At 32.9% G+C, this 14,970-nt stretch overlaps 2 protein-coding genes across 3 annotated transcripts; both read right to left on the bottom strand.

Moving 5' to 3' along the window:
* Positions 1-2,000: 2,000 nt before the first annotated feature.
* On the bottom strand, positions 2,001-3,564 carry LOC108226833 (auxin-responsive protein IAA1). The gene is made up of 2 exons (XM_017401826.2): positions 2,920-3,564; positions 2,001-2,324 (listed from the first exon to the last, which is right to left on the bottom strand). Exons 1-2 carry the CDS (start codon positions 3,297-3,299, stop codon positions 2,264-2,266), a joined length of 441 nt encoding a protein of 146 aa, XP_017257315.1. The 5' UTR covers positions 3,300-3,564; the 3' UTR covers positions 2,001-2,263.
* A 6,917-nt stretch (positions 3,565-10,481) lies between these two features.
* Positions 10,482-14,059, bottom strand: LOC108227821 (ABC transporter F family member 4). 2 transcript variants are annotated; one of them, XM_017403180.2, is made up of 2 exons: positions 13,924-14,059; positions 10,482-12,999 (listed from the first exon to the last, which is right to left on the bottom strand). In XM_017403180.2, exon 2 carries the CDS (start codon positions 12,989-12,991, stop codon positions 10,793-10,795), a length of 2,199 nt encoding a protein of 732 aa, XP_017258669.1. In that variant the 5' UTR covers positions 12,992-12,999; positions 13,924-14,059; the 3' UTR covers positions 10,482-10,792. The 2 variants fall into 2 exon arrangements, with proteins under 2 accessions (XP_017258669.1, XP_017258670.1); XM_017403181.2 differs by having other exon boundaries at positions 13,929-14,043.
* Positions 14,060-14,970: the final 911 nt, after the last annotated feature.

Below are 14,970 nucleotides of genomic sequence, written 5' to 3' on the forward strand. Positions count from 1 at the left end.
TGTTTTACTTTTCTTCATGTAATATTAAAATTCACTAAATTTGTGAATTTTTTTTTTTGGAAGAAGTTTGATTTAGCATTTTATTAAATAATAAGCATGACACAATTATCCTTGCAAAAAAAGAAAAAGAAAAGCATGACACAATTACACCGAGATGCAGTGCGTGCATGGGAATCAAACATATCGGCATTTTTAGAATAAAACTGGCTTTTGCTTTTTCAGTACCGTTTGAGAAAAGATTAGAAGCGCTTATAATGAGCGGTGAGAAGCCCCAAAAAAGCCAAAAAAACTAGTTTTTTCTAAATAACTTATAACTCATGATATTCAAACACATTTAATAATTTATAAGTACAAATCAACTTCTCAGTTGTAATCCAATTTTTTACTTTAAACAGTAAGTTGTTTTTTAATCTTAAACAAACGACAACATATCTTAAGTCAAATTGGCCTCTATCTTTTCTGGTACGTTTTTTTATAGTAATTATTTTTGAATATTTTTTTTGAATTACATAACTTTGTATTTACAAATTTTATTTAGAAAATTGTAAAGGAAAATTTACCTGTGTATCTAAATCTATAGAATATGGTCGGCATAAATTTTCTTTTCTACTCTTTTAAAACAGATATATGAAATACAAAAATCAACCGGAGCAACTTCAGGACCAATTATTTTATTTACTTAAAATGGATGTCGTATTTTTTCCAATTTTTACCAAGTGATTTGGTATGTGAATAAGATGAGTGTTAGGTGTACAAAATTGTGTATAAAAAAGTTTTATATAATGATATAACAATTGATGTGGAATATGAGATGTGTAATGTGAATACACTAGCCTTATTCCAATTAAAACCCGTCACATATTATTATGTATAAAATTTTGTATCCAGAAATATTTTTTCATAAATAAAGTCGATAGGCTGCAAGTAAACTAATAGTTGCGCCCCTCAACTAATTCTCTCCATCATTTATTCGATCCGGATCGAGAGACAATCAGACAACAGCTCAAATATCGTACAAAAGTTTGGGTCACATCATTACAGGAACTATAACGAATCATTACAGGAATTGTAAGGAATGTAATTCTGTGTTGTCGATGTCATGTATAAAGTTCTAACCATTAAAGTTCAACAATTTACAGACGACAACTTTGGAATTGATATAAATCAAACGATTGGATCCGTTGCTCTCAAAGAGGTAGACATTCCGACTACTAGTAATTTCCAGTTTGTCGTTACCTGGGGGCTCCGCCTGCGTAATTTTCCTTCAGACAACGAATTAATAGATGGTTTTGTACTTTTTGTCTGTTGTTTTCGCCTCCACCCTTCTCTTTTCACCTTGATTTCTTCTTTTGTGTTCTTTTCGCTAATAACAATCATTTTAATTGTGTCAAACTCATGTTTGAGGATTTTTTTTATTTTTTTTTTGAAAAAAGCATGTTGAGGATTTTTAATTTTTTTGACGCAACTATATAAAAATTTATCATTTATTTATAGGCTTAATGACTATTTAGCCCTGAAGTTTGGGTGGAAGTTCCGATGTGGCCTCGAAATTTAAAAACGTACCTTTCGACCCTCAAAGTATCTTTATCATACCTTTTAGCCCTTACGGCGTATACCGGTATATAACGGGGTGGACAAAGTTGACATTTCACACGTGAGAGTTAAAAGGGGCATTAAACATTAAGGGTTAAAAGGAACATCTAATGTATTTTAATGTATTTTTTAGGGGTTAAAAGGAACGAGATGTATACTTTAAGGGTTAAAAAGTATGCCCAAACTTTGCCCCGAATATGAATTGTCAAATTTATCCCCCGATTTATATTGGTATTTTTAAAAAGGGCTAAAAGATACGACAAAGATAATTTGAGGGTCGAAATGTACATTTTTGAACTTCGAGACTGCATCGGAACTTCCACCCATCGAAGTAGGCTAAAAGGTCATTAAACCTTATTTATAATATTGATTAGACGAGTTTATTCATTTATCGATACTTTGTACAAGTAGTACTATCAAATATGTGCATAGTAAATATATTGCTGAATATAGCAGTACAGCAACATGCACGATCCAAAAATGCAGTTAATCCCCATTACAATAGATTCTACTTGTATGTATCACCAACTAGAGCTAGCTGTATAAGGTGTAGAATCTGAACCATACATGTATGCTATATATTGTTCTTTATCAATCTACAGTTCTTTCTGGTTTAAAAGAAGAGAGAAAACTCTCTCCCCTTTACATAATGATATCCATCAATTTGAACTTAGCATATTGAAGGTGTTCTCGTCATCAACCTTAGCCTCTTGCACGACTGAGCAAACATTCTGAAATATGCCAAAACAAACATTGGTCAGTTCACTACTAACAACTCCATAATTTTATGTAGCTTGCAAACTCTGTACAATCTAGCTAGGTCACTTCTACTAGCTAGCGAGATGGGTAATTTGTGTATATGATTCAAGGAGCAAATTTGTACTAAACCTAGCTAACCCTATTTATAAGTGTGCAATTAATATGACTGTATTTATGTAAAGATATATATAAGATCCGGGTCCTGACATACGAATATCAGTCATATTAGCATCCGGAAATTAGTTGAACAGCTTAACTCTAAATCTTTGAGATATATGCAGAGTTGCTACACTATTATCTAGCTGAAAATTGTCTCATTCTCGTCCTTTGTTTTTCTTTCTTGTGGGATGTATGTTACTAACAAACGTATATATATGGAGGACAGCCGTGCTACCTCTGGTTAGCATTTTAACAATAATGAAAACTGTTTTGTACTTTTTAAACATTATTCTGAGCTTATGTTACACATTTTTTTGTTAACTTTTAAGAGTAAAAAAAAATTATTACATTTTTGGACTAAAAACTGTGTTTATCTCTGTTGACAGTACTAATTAAATAAAGACTTACTTCCATGGAACATCACCAAGAAGCATCCAGTCACCATCTTTATCTTCATAAGTCGGTACATATTCAAGTGTCCCATTAACACAATCCACGAGCTTCTTCTCATCACTCTCAGTAAAACAGCCAAACAACTCCTGTAACGCACTCAGCAACTCATCGTAGTTACCATAACTTTGTAAATCAACTTTTCTCAAATAAGGAGCTCCATCCACCGCCACTTTCACGTATCTCCGACTCATTGTAATACCCTTCCGATGCTCCTTTACCGGCGGCCATCCCACCACCATAGGCTTGTCGCCTTTGGTTGTCGCCTCCCCGGAAAGCAAACGCTTCGTGCCTCGTCCAGGCAACCCTAGAGTAAGCTCAGTTTCCTCATAGTTCATGTTAACTAGCAAGTGATTGATAAATTAATGTATTAAAACCTTGTATGTATGTGGTACAACTTTCTCTTTTCTGTTTTGGCTAAGTTAAGATGTACAACGTTAATATTGAGACAATGTGATAAGGAAGCTTGTTTGGGTGGTAGCTAGTGTTTGTTGTATTGAAAAACATGTTATGTACCTCTATATTTATACAAGGCGGAAGGGTTTTGATGGGCGGGAGATATGATGACCAAACTAGACACGTATCTTCATGTCACCCGCTCTTTCGAAACGGAGTACAAATTAAACTTATGCGTGCATGTGTTTCCAAATTTGAGTAATAATAACTGGGATCCGGATTGTCGGTATAAGTCGGTCCCTCAATATTATTCCTTCCCGTTATGTTAATTATTAGTACTCCTGGGTGCTTTTTAGTTGTCACCTGGTTTTACCGATCAAATTGATCAAAATTTGACCAAAATTTATTAATGTTTTATCAATTGTGATAAATAAAAAAAAATCACCTGAAATAATTTTTAATTTATTTTAAGATGTAATTTTCAGTTTTTTAAAATATGAAAGAGTAACTTATAATCTTTGATCAAAAATTAGTTAATTTGACCAATTAAAAATAGAAATGTGACAGCTAAAAAGGGACGAAGGTAGCATATGTTTATAATTTTTGTATGATTTATTCTAATATTTATAACTTAATTATACAATTCGTTATAATTTTTAGTTTCAGCTAGTATTCAAATATATATATATATATATATATATATATATATATAGTTTTCATTAATTTTAAGATTATTTTATATCCATATTATAGTGGGTATATATATATATATATATATATATATATATATATATATATATTCAAATAATTATTCTCAAAAATATAAACTTTAAATTAGGTAGAGTATGAGACCTAATATCAATTAAGTAGTAAAATTCAAATATCACCATCTATGCTTCTATACATCAAATTCAATCATATCGTATGTATTGACTTTAAGCATAGTTTTGGAAACTTTATTTTATAGCATGAATGAATGTAAGCATGCAACATACATGTCTCTCTTATTGTTTGCCTTGATATATTTACAATATCAAGCACTTCACTTCCATCACTTCCATCACATATATAGTCATAATTCTTATAGTTGTGTGCATAGCTGAATGAGCATTTTCTCTTCATTATTCATCACAATATTTTGGTCATGAGTGTTCCATGATCACATCCATTTTCACATAAAGCATATGTTCCGATATATTATTATAAAATATATTTTGTCCTCAATGTTTATATTCAAATGATATTTCATTCACTAGCCCGTTTCGTAATGTCTTTTTTTTAATTTAATTTCCATTTAAATAGTCATTATTGATACTCTGTGATAGTAAAACTGAGAAGACATTTTGAAATATAAAACTTAACATATTACTGCATTGAATCACGTCCTAAATAAAAATTCAAATTTAGTTTGTAAAATTAAAACCCAGACCAATTTAATATGAGCTCGACATAATAAATTTCCGCCATAGATTTCTAGACTAGTCGCACTGTCGCGGGATATGTTGGTATTCTCATGGTGGCCCCTTATCTTAGGCCCCAACTAAGCGTAAGACATGCAGCTAAATTTAAGGGCAGGATTAATTTCTATTTAGCCTGTGGAAAATGATTTCTTGCATTTTTCACATACCGACTATATATAATAATCTCCCGTCCAATATCAAGTACTATTAAAATGCATAAGTTTCAATGTAGTTTTTTTTGACAGAGGTGTATGAAGTACTCAACACTGTATTTATATAAAAATTACATGAATAAAGAGTGTGGCATTAAAATTTCTTATTCAAAAGTTCGTATAATCTGCTCTCTTAAGTTAATATGAAATATAAATGGATTGGAGTTTTTTTTTTGAATAAATGGATTGGAGTTGATTTTATAATATATATAAGTTTTATTTAACTCAAATTTAATATTATTGCTAATAATGTGCTCAAAGTCGTAATTGAGTCTGGGAAGCATTTCAGTCTGTCTTGTTTTGGTCATAGTTAAGTTTAAAATTATAACAGCCGTATGCTTCAGATTTTGCTGATTGTTCCTTCCAGTTGCAGAGTTTGTTGAATTTATGTCTCTTAGTATTAAATTTTTCAGCATTTGCTTAAATTTTTTTGTCAACTGCTTTGTTCATGAAAGCTGCAGATTCAATAGCAGGTCGAGCAAGATTAACATGATCTTTTTGTCTTTCTTCTTGATAAATAAGAAATAACAACTGTGAAAGCTTAAGCATTTGAATCAGCACTATAAGTTGTCCTCTTATGTTTGTATATAGTTCACTCAATCTCATTAAGAGTAGAGTAACCTTCATTAATTCATCATAATATTGCTTCAGTATGATACTCCTTCCGTCTCATTTTAGTTGTCACCTTTGGTTTTGTGCCAGTCAAATTGACCAAAATTTGACTGAGATTTATTAATATGTTATCAATTGGAAAAATAAAAAATATATGTCACATGAAATAACTTTTAATCTACTTTAAAATGTAATTTTCAATTTTTTTATATAATAAAAAATGATTTATAATCTCTGATAAAAAATTAATCAATTTGATCAACAAAAATAGAAATACGACAACTAAAATGGAACGGAGAGAGTACAAGGCATCCCACAACATCTTAAAGTAATTATTGACGGTATTTCTTGATCCAACATATCAAATCCTTTTTTTCAACTCGAATATTTAAGGTCCATTACTCTAAGTTTAACGAACATCAATATCATTCGAAAAATTAACACCAAGAGGAATAAAACTAGCTAGGCCACATCGCATCTCATGTCAATAGATGATTCACCTGGAATCTTGAAATTTCCAGCAACAAAGTTGGCTTTTAGCTGACAACGAAATTGACATCGATCGTTTCCATTGATTAAAGTTTTAACCAGTAAAAACTGTACTAAGACCATCTCCAACCCATGACACCATTTTGGTGTGAAAAATACACCAATTTGGTGTGAAAACTACACCAAATCAAAATTTCACTCCAACCCATCAACACCATATCCAACACCAAAAAGAATCTTTTACACATTAAATGGAATATTCTCTCTTTTTAAGGTATTTATATCATTATTGAATTTGTACTTAAATTTTAACATGTTCAATAAACAAGGACCTAAAATAATTATAAATTCATTAATAAATTCAAGAGGACAACTTAATTATATGAATTCCCATGCTCTTCCCATATGTGCTCGATCAAGGCATTGCGAAGTTCAAAATGAGCTTCCTTATCTTTAATTTGTCGATATCTACTAAGAAAATCTTGAAATTCGTCATCTCCATTTCTTTCCATTTCGACAGCGGCAGAAGATGTTTCCACGTAATCATGTACATGTCTCGTTCATCCTCAACTATCAAGTTGTGCATGATAATACATATGTGAGGGTATACATATGTGAGGTAATTTTAATCATTGTGTATTCCATTTTTAATCAAATCTATTTAAAAAACATATCTTCTATATAAGAATATAAATTTATTGATATTTGGAAATAAATAAAAAACTTGAGTAAAATAGTAAAGAAAGAAAATTTAAAACAATTATGATTAAAGAATAAATAATATAACATAAAACAACTTTAATGGGACATAGATGGAATAATTTTGTTTTCATTAACATATGTGAGGGTATAGTAGGTATTTTGGAAAACTCCAAATTTGATGTAAAAGTTGCACCAAATTAATACTTGACACCAAATTTGGTGTCAACTTTACATCAATTTGGTGTTGGGTTGGAGTGAATTTGACACCAAATTTGACACCAAAATGGTGTTTTGGTGTTGGGTTGGAGTTGCCCTAACAAGAACTAATCCCAGAGATGATTAGAAGCATGCAAGTAGGCTGGATGACTTGCAATCAAGTACAACTGAGTTATGGTCATTTTCAAGATCAGTCTCAGCACTTATTCGATCTATATCGTCCCTGTTTTCTTCAATAACAGCTATTAATGTATGCTCATCAGATGCGTCGAACAAAGAACAATGTCAAGTCCAATTATTTTTAATTGAGATTTACTCCACAAGAGCAAGAACATAGATCAAGAATAATAACTTTATATGAACGATTAAGACTTCATACGCGTTTGGTTCATGATTAATGAACCCGATTAATGGAAATCGGAACCTCAAACCCATGTGTTAGTGTTTGGATCAGCAATTTTGTGATTTTCAGTTGGAAGATAAATCATTCCTTCCACTCGTCTTGAGATACCCATTTTCATATATACTCTTCATTTTTATTTCTGATTCTCATTCTCAATTCTCACTCATGTCATCTAGAATAGCGTAAAAATATTGAGCTATCACTTATTGAAAAGTTAATGAAAAACATATCATTACATTTAGTAACTATTAAATTCACATAACTTTTCTTACAAGATCGTTGAAATTCTGATTTCATGTTTCAGTGACATCTTGTGTGAAGTAATTGAGGATATAAACCATCACGATACACCATTGCCTCATAACAAGTTTAAAACTTTAAATACATAATTGATAATAGCAGTTGTGGTTTGAAAATAGAAAAAATAGGAAAGGGCGACAAGAAAATAAAAGGGATCGAAGCTGAGTTTGAAATTGAAGCAGATAGGTAGGTGAGGGAGCACCACATGAGTGTTGAATATTATGTGTTATTCCGTGTGTCGAACTGTCTAGAAAGGGGCCCAAGTCAAGTGTGATGAAGTCTCGTGTGGATTTTACTCTATCGTTAAACTGTAGTGTTAGCCTACTTGTACAGTACGCGCTTCATGTGATGCTGTTGGTTTGTCGGCCTACATGCAGATTCTAGACTATGCGTCTTCAACCCGTGGCCTTTCTGCAACCGATTATCATCCCAACTACACTACATTTTGGAGTCTTCTTGCGAGGGATAATCTAGAAAATTCAGGAATTGTTGGAAAACTGCAGTTCGGATGAGAAAAACTCAGTCGCATAATCAACTGGAAGAGGTATATAAAGCTTCCATGATTAGCTAGGTTCGACTTGCTGGATCAACTTAAACTGCATTTGATTAATTAACTGGTGATTATATTAACAATAATTTCGAACAGATCCCATGTATATCATGACATGAGATGATGGCTTGTAAATTTATCTCACTCTCCATACTCCTCGACGTGGGAGTGGGGTGTTACAAATCGTTAGACTACCCGTCTTTAAGTTTTCGAGAGTTGGCTCTGATATTATACCTGACAACTCAGGTCAAATCCCGAGTCTTTTTCGAACATTGGGTCAAGTCCCAAACTCCGAATCCAAAAATAAGTTCAAATACACTTGCTCAACTACAACAACTTGATAATCCAGAAGCCAATCTCATTGGTGTAATTAGTAGCAGAGTAGTAGAGCTTATACCTCCTAAGGAGTAGTAAACACTGTCCAGGACTGTTCACTTATTGAACAACTTAAAAACAGTATCAAACTTGCATCGAATGATTATGAGATCGTTTGGAGTATGAGTTATAGTCCTAAGTAAGTAGTTTAAATAATTTAAAATATAAGAATAAATTCAAGGGTGGGATTGAAATTTCCAGATTTTCATAAAATATGGATCTATTTTAAAAATAGCTATATTTTTTCAAGGGTGGGAGTACAAAAAGATGGGGGCAAAATCATATTCTTTGCTCAATCCAATTTCTGCAGCTAATTAATTTCACTTTGTTTATCATCAAATCTGTGACTTTTGACAGACTAATTCCTTGTGCACAGATCAACTCCATGCTTTCTCAAGCCTTCATTATGTTTTAATGACTAAATCCAACATTAAGTAGAAAAGTAGCAATCAACGCCAGAAGTACAATACTGTAACTTAAAAAAAATATTGGACAGGTTTCGAAGTCATTGGATCCTTTTACGCGTTCGAAAATCCCCCCCTTTTCCACTCCATCCCGAAGAGTAACTAGGACCAATTTAGTCACGTTTTCATGTTTCAATTGAACACTTTCCTTTTTTGATTATTCTCAAACTCAAAGGAGAAGATTATTCTCTTTACCAAACATATGCGTATCCAATCACGATCTTATAATAAGAACAAGAGATCTTTCTCGATCAATCCCTTTGCCCCTCATTCTTCGAGAATCAGAAAGATCCTTTTCAAGTTTCAATTTGTTCATTTGGAATCTGGGTTCTTCTATATTGACTTCTTTTTCTTTTTTTTTTATTGAATATTTTCCCTCTCTTTTTTAAATTTAGTTTTAAGTTTTGAAATTTGAATAGGTTGATTTTAGTATTGTAGATCTTTATTGTATTTTATATGGTAAGTTGACTCCTTTTAAATTTGCTCAGATTTGGAATTTGAATTTTCTTTAAGTACTTTAATTTGAATATTTTCTTGCTGATTATTGTACCTGAATTTCATAATTCATGGGGGCCATATTAGATGGTTTTATTGTGCCTTAATGAGGTATTATTACGTCTTAATGGTTGATTGATTAATTGGTGTATACCAAATTTGTTGTGCCTTAATGAGGTATTATTACACCTTTAAGGTTGATTTATTAATTTGTGTATACTAAATTTGCATTGTGTTGATAATAATAGTGATACATATATTTGCCAAGATTTTGTTTTATATTTGACCAGATACATCTTAACTATGTTTTCAATATCCAAACTATTTATGTATTTTTGTTCTCATAAGAAAGATTGATTTATTTAGTATTACGTGTCTAACCAAAGTTCTTACTTTGGTTAGACATTATCACTTTTCATAATTGTATCTTATTTTTATTAGTTCTAAAATTCTTATTTTTGAATAAGATGTTATATTATTATAATTATTTTTGTCAGGATTTATATTTCATAATTGGGTTTATTTTCCTCCAACATACTTTTTTTCTTTAATTTATCATTCTTATGCTTGTTTTTGCTTGCTTTGTTTTTCAGGATATTGGAGAGAGACCTTACGGGTTTTCTTATCAGACTTTAAAGTCTTATTATCTAAACGTCCGGAGATATATTTGCGTATCTTTCGGTTAGATGATAAACTTTATTAGATGAAAGTAATCCCTGATATGGCTATTGTATCTATGATACAACTCATCTATGTAGATCCTGACAAAAAAAAATGAAGCAAAACCAAATGGAAATTCTAAGGACACGATGCTATTTATATAAGATGGCAAAAGCAAGCCACCACTTCCAAGAAAAGGATATATGAATCCATATGTTTGCATATAGTATTATCTTTGTGAGGCACAGGCCTACAGGAGGTAATCAAGTAAACATCAGACAGACTAAACTTAAATGCTGAAAAAACTATTGTGTTCACACTAAACAGATAAACTTACGCCTTTAATCCCGCAAAACAAGTGGGTTAATTAATAAAATTCTGAAAAACACAAATATAAATTCTTATATAACATCTGCAACAGTGAAAAAGCTCATCAAGAAGCCGAAACAAGTACCTAATGCCACTGAAAAAAATAGGTACATTGTTCACAGGCTGCATCAGTCATCAACCTCTGCTCGAATTTCCTGTTGCAGCTCCTCTTTGTACTCATCAAAGGTACCAGGGAATTTCTCCACAGTTCCATTCTCAACCACCCATATCTCACTCTTCTCTTCATCACCACAAACACGAGATATTAATCTAGAATCATGGCTGACAAGGACAACTCCGCCTGTAAATTCATCAAGTGCATCAGCCAATGCATCGATACTCTGCATATCTAAATGATTTGTGGGCTCATCCAGTAACAGTATATGTGGCTTTGACATAGAAATTGATGTGAAGACTACCCGAGCCTTTTGTCCTCCAGATAATTTTGCGATTGGGCTGAGGTGATTATGACTAGGAAGTCCATATTTCCCAAGCTTTGCACGTACAGCCTCTTGTTTACTAAATCCTTCTTGATCTGGATGAAGACGAAGAAGATACTGAACAGGAGTTTCCTCCATTGTCAATAGATCCACAAAGTGCTGTGAATATCTCCCAACTCTTAACTTTTGACTCCTTCGCATTTCACCCTCACTTGGAACCAAATCCCCTGCAAGAAGATTAAGCAAAGTAGATTTCCCAGCCCCATTAGGTCCAACAATAGCAACACGTGTCCCCATATCAATACCAACATCTACATTAGAGAGTCTGAAGTCATCCCTGTTGGGATAACTAAAGCTGACTTCAATTAGCTGCATAAGAGGTGGTGTCAACTCAGTTGGTTCAGGAAAGTGAAACTCAACAGTGTAGTCCCTCCACTTTCTCGGGGCATCTGGTAGCGGCTCATCGTCATCAACTTTACCTTTTGATTTATTCTTCGAAGCTTCCTTGGCAGCAGTAAGCTTGGCTCGATTTTTTACCTTCTCCTGAGCAACCCGGCTCCCGGTCCTCTTGGCAGCTTTAACCTGCTTTTCATGATTTTCAAACTTCTTGTTTGCTTCTTTGCGTCGCTGCTCATATCCAGTCTCAAAATCGTCAAAGTTACCACGGTACAAGTGGAGTTTCAAATCATGTAGATGAATGATCTCATTGCAAACTGTATTAAGGAAATCTCGATCATGTGACACAACTACAAGTGTTTTCTTCCATCGACATAAATACTCTTCTAACCAAAGAACAGCCCTCAGATCAAGATGGTTGGTGGGTTCATCCAACAATAATAAAGTTGGTTGCACAAAAAGGGCCCTAGCTAGTGAAATTCTCATTCTCCAACCTCCACTGAATGAACGAGTAGGACGACCTTGCATTTCTTTGGTGAAGCCCAACCCAGCGAGAATCTTTGCTGCTTGAGCCTCAGCAGCATCTGATCCCATGATCTGCAACTTCTCATACAGCTCAGTAAGCTTTTCCGCTGCATCAAGGCTAGCGGTACCATCAGCATCTTCATCATCACCAGCAGCAGAAGATGACTTCATCAGAGTAGCAACTTCTTCACGGATCTGGATGAGTTCTTCGTTTGCTGAAACGACAGCATCAACTGCACTTCTGTCATCACCAACTACCTCTTGCTCAACCAATAGCACATCAATATTTTTTGGTACAGGAATCTTCCTCCATGCAAGAAGCTTTAATAAGGTAGATTTACCCATTCCATTGGGTCCAACCAACCCGTACCTTTGCCCATGAGATATCTTTACTGATGTGTTCTTCAAAAGTTCTTTCCCTCGAGCTGAAACAGAAAAATTTTCTATAGTTATATCTTTAACATTTGCATCAGCATCATCTTGACCCTCGAGAACAGCTGCCCTACTGCCAATAACAACAGTAAAAGCATCACGATCATCCTTAAGTGCAACTTTTTTGGCATACTCAGCAGCTTGGGCAGTAATCATTTCTTTCTTCTCCCTTTTCTTCAACTCCTTCTCAGTTACAGAGATTTGAAGAGGTTTTTCTTCGGTCTTCTGGTGCCGAACTGTCTGCTTATTGGCATCACTTGTTTCAATCTCTTCTTCAGAAGCAATATCATCATCTTCTTCATCGGAGGGAGGTAGATCTAATCCATCAACATAAGAAGACACCTTTGGAGCTGCTTTTGGCTTTGATTTGCCCGCAGTTGAGCTTGATGATGCTTTTTTGGTTTTATCTGGTTTCTGGTCCATGCTGGCAAGCATTGCTGAGACGGAGATCTTCTTTGCATCTTTTGGGGCATCTTTACTGTTTGTTTTAGCCTTTGCATTTGCTCCGCTTTCGTCTGATTTTTTCTTTCCCATTGCAATATCTAAAAAATATATCCGATAAAATTAGTATAGACGTTCTACAACCTAATTAACACAATTATTCTAAAAAATTTCACATGTATGTATTTTAATTTGACCTAAGCTTGAAACATTTTTATATAACATTAAAAAAAAAAAAAATCAGTTACAACTGTAATATGAAATCACACCCAAAGACAGACAAGGTTAAAGTACGATTTCAAGACCGAGCAAACAAATTAGTTGAAGGCAGATTAAAGGGAAGATTCATTTAATAGTTTGTGCAAAATACACTCAACATCGAACAGAACAACGACATTTCATGATTGATATGTGCAAGAACTGCAGAAATGAAACAGCATGAAAAAATCCCATCTTTAATACACCCATACTCTTCTTCTGAAAGTTGAAATAATAGAGCAGAAGATAGACAAACAATTACAAATTACAGCTTTTTACCAACTATACTCCATTTATAGTTTCATCGTCTTTGATTGTCAGGGCAACTCTATAAATTAGCCATTTCATATAAAAAAAATCGAAAATCAGCAATTATAAACATAAGCATCTTCTTATAAACTACCTCATATTCTATTCTAATAAAAGCACGAAACCATATCACCATAGCCGCAAGCTAAACACTACTTAAGCATTAAAGACAAAGCTGAACCCCCATCAATTCTAACACTAAATCTCACACCCACAGTAAAAGCCCTAAAAATCAACAATTTTATCAATTCATCGAGTTTAAAATACACTGCATCCGTTACATTCAGGCCTTAATTTAGCACATATCAACAAACAGAGTATAATTAAAAGGCTGTAGGAATCAATATAACTATAATCGGATAGATCGGCAGACTCGAATCGATATATGTGTACGTGCAGAATCAGATAAGCTTTATATGTATATAAAAAGAGAAAAGATAGAGGCGTGTGTTGTTTACCTTACCGGAGATCGAGTGAGCGGAGCGACGGTAGGATTTTAGATGAAAATCTGCGCGATAAGGTATAGAGAAAGAGATGTATGTATGAGATTAGGAAAACCCCAGGGTTATAAGTGTAAACAAACTAAGCCTGCTTATATGATTTTTCTTTTAGGGTAACTGGGTTCATTTTTTTTATAGGTTTATAATTTTATTATACAGTTGTGTGTATTTTTAAATTCAATATAAGGGTGTTATAAGAGTGAAGCAGGCATAGAATCGTTTTTTAGAATTAAATCGTTTATTTATAAAAAGTGTATGTAAATGTATATTCTTTTTATAAAATATATAAATCATTTTGTAATTGAGAAATGTTAAATATTTAATAAATAAAGGGTTTTTTGAAAAATATACCATTTTTTCTTCTTTTTGTATGCAAAAATATGTTTATTTTTTAAAAAATTGCAAAAAGTTATTCTTTTGAACATTTTGTAAATTTACTGTGTTGCAAATAAATATAACTAAAATCAAAATTAACTGTAATTTTTTAGCGTCATTAAATTTGCAGAATAAAAATCAAGGTCTCGTCACTAATTCAGTATTACACATTTACACTTAGTCTATATATTCCATGTGCAAAAAGTTGAGATCCAATGGAACAGGCTAAGATTGTGTTCACTGAACGGCGTGGGAAAGAATGGAATAAATTTTGTACTCTAATATAGTAAAATGGTGTTGATCAAAGAAAATGTATATAATTGTCATTCCTTCAATCATTCCAACATTACTATTTTAACTATAACTCTAACCCACATGTTTCGGAAGGAATACTCATTCCAATTCAACATCATGTTTCTTCACAATCTTTCTCACAAAAAAAGTAACTGCATTCATATTTGTCACCGTTATCTCATACTTTCTTCTTTCTCCTTAAAACTTCTATATAATTTTTCATCTTATTCTCCCCTCATTCCATTTCATGAAGTGAACACAGCCTAAATCTTTAATGTTTACCCTTCTGAACATAAAGTGAAATCAATCAAATGGGAGCAGAAAACATATCTTGTA

This window comes from Daucus carota, chromosome 6, assembly GCF_001625215.2.
Source record: "Daucus carota subsp. sativus chromosome 6, DH1 v3.0, whole genome shotgun sequence".
NCBI lineage: Eukaryota > Viridiplantae > Streptophyta > Magnoliopsida > Apiales > Apiaceae > Daucus > Daucus carota.

Coding starts and splice junctions, on each gene's coding strand:
- LOC108226833 (XM_017401826.2), bottom strand. CDS start 3,299: ATGAACTATGAGGAAACTGAGCTTACTCTAGGGTTGCCTGGACGAGGC. Junction 2,325..2,919: donor CTTGGTGATGTTCCATGGAA/GTAAGTCTTTAT, acceptor GGCATATTTCAG/AATGTTTGCTCAGTCGTGCA.
- LOC108227821 (XM_017403180.2), bottom strand. CDS start 12,991: ATGGGAAAGAAAAAATCAGACGAAAGCGGAGCAAATGCAAAGGCTAAA.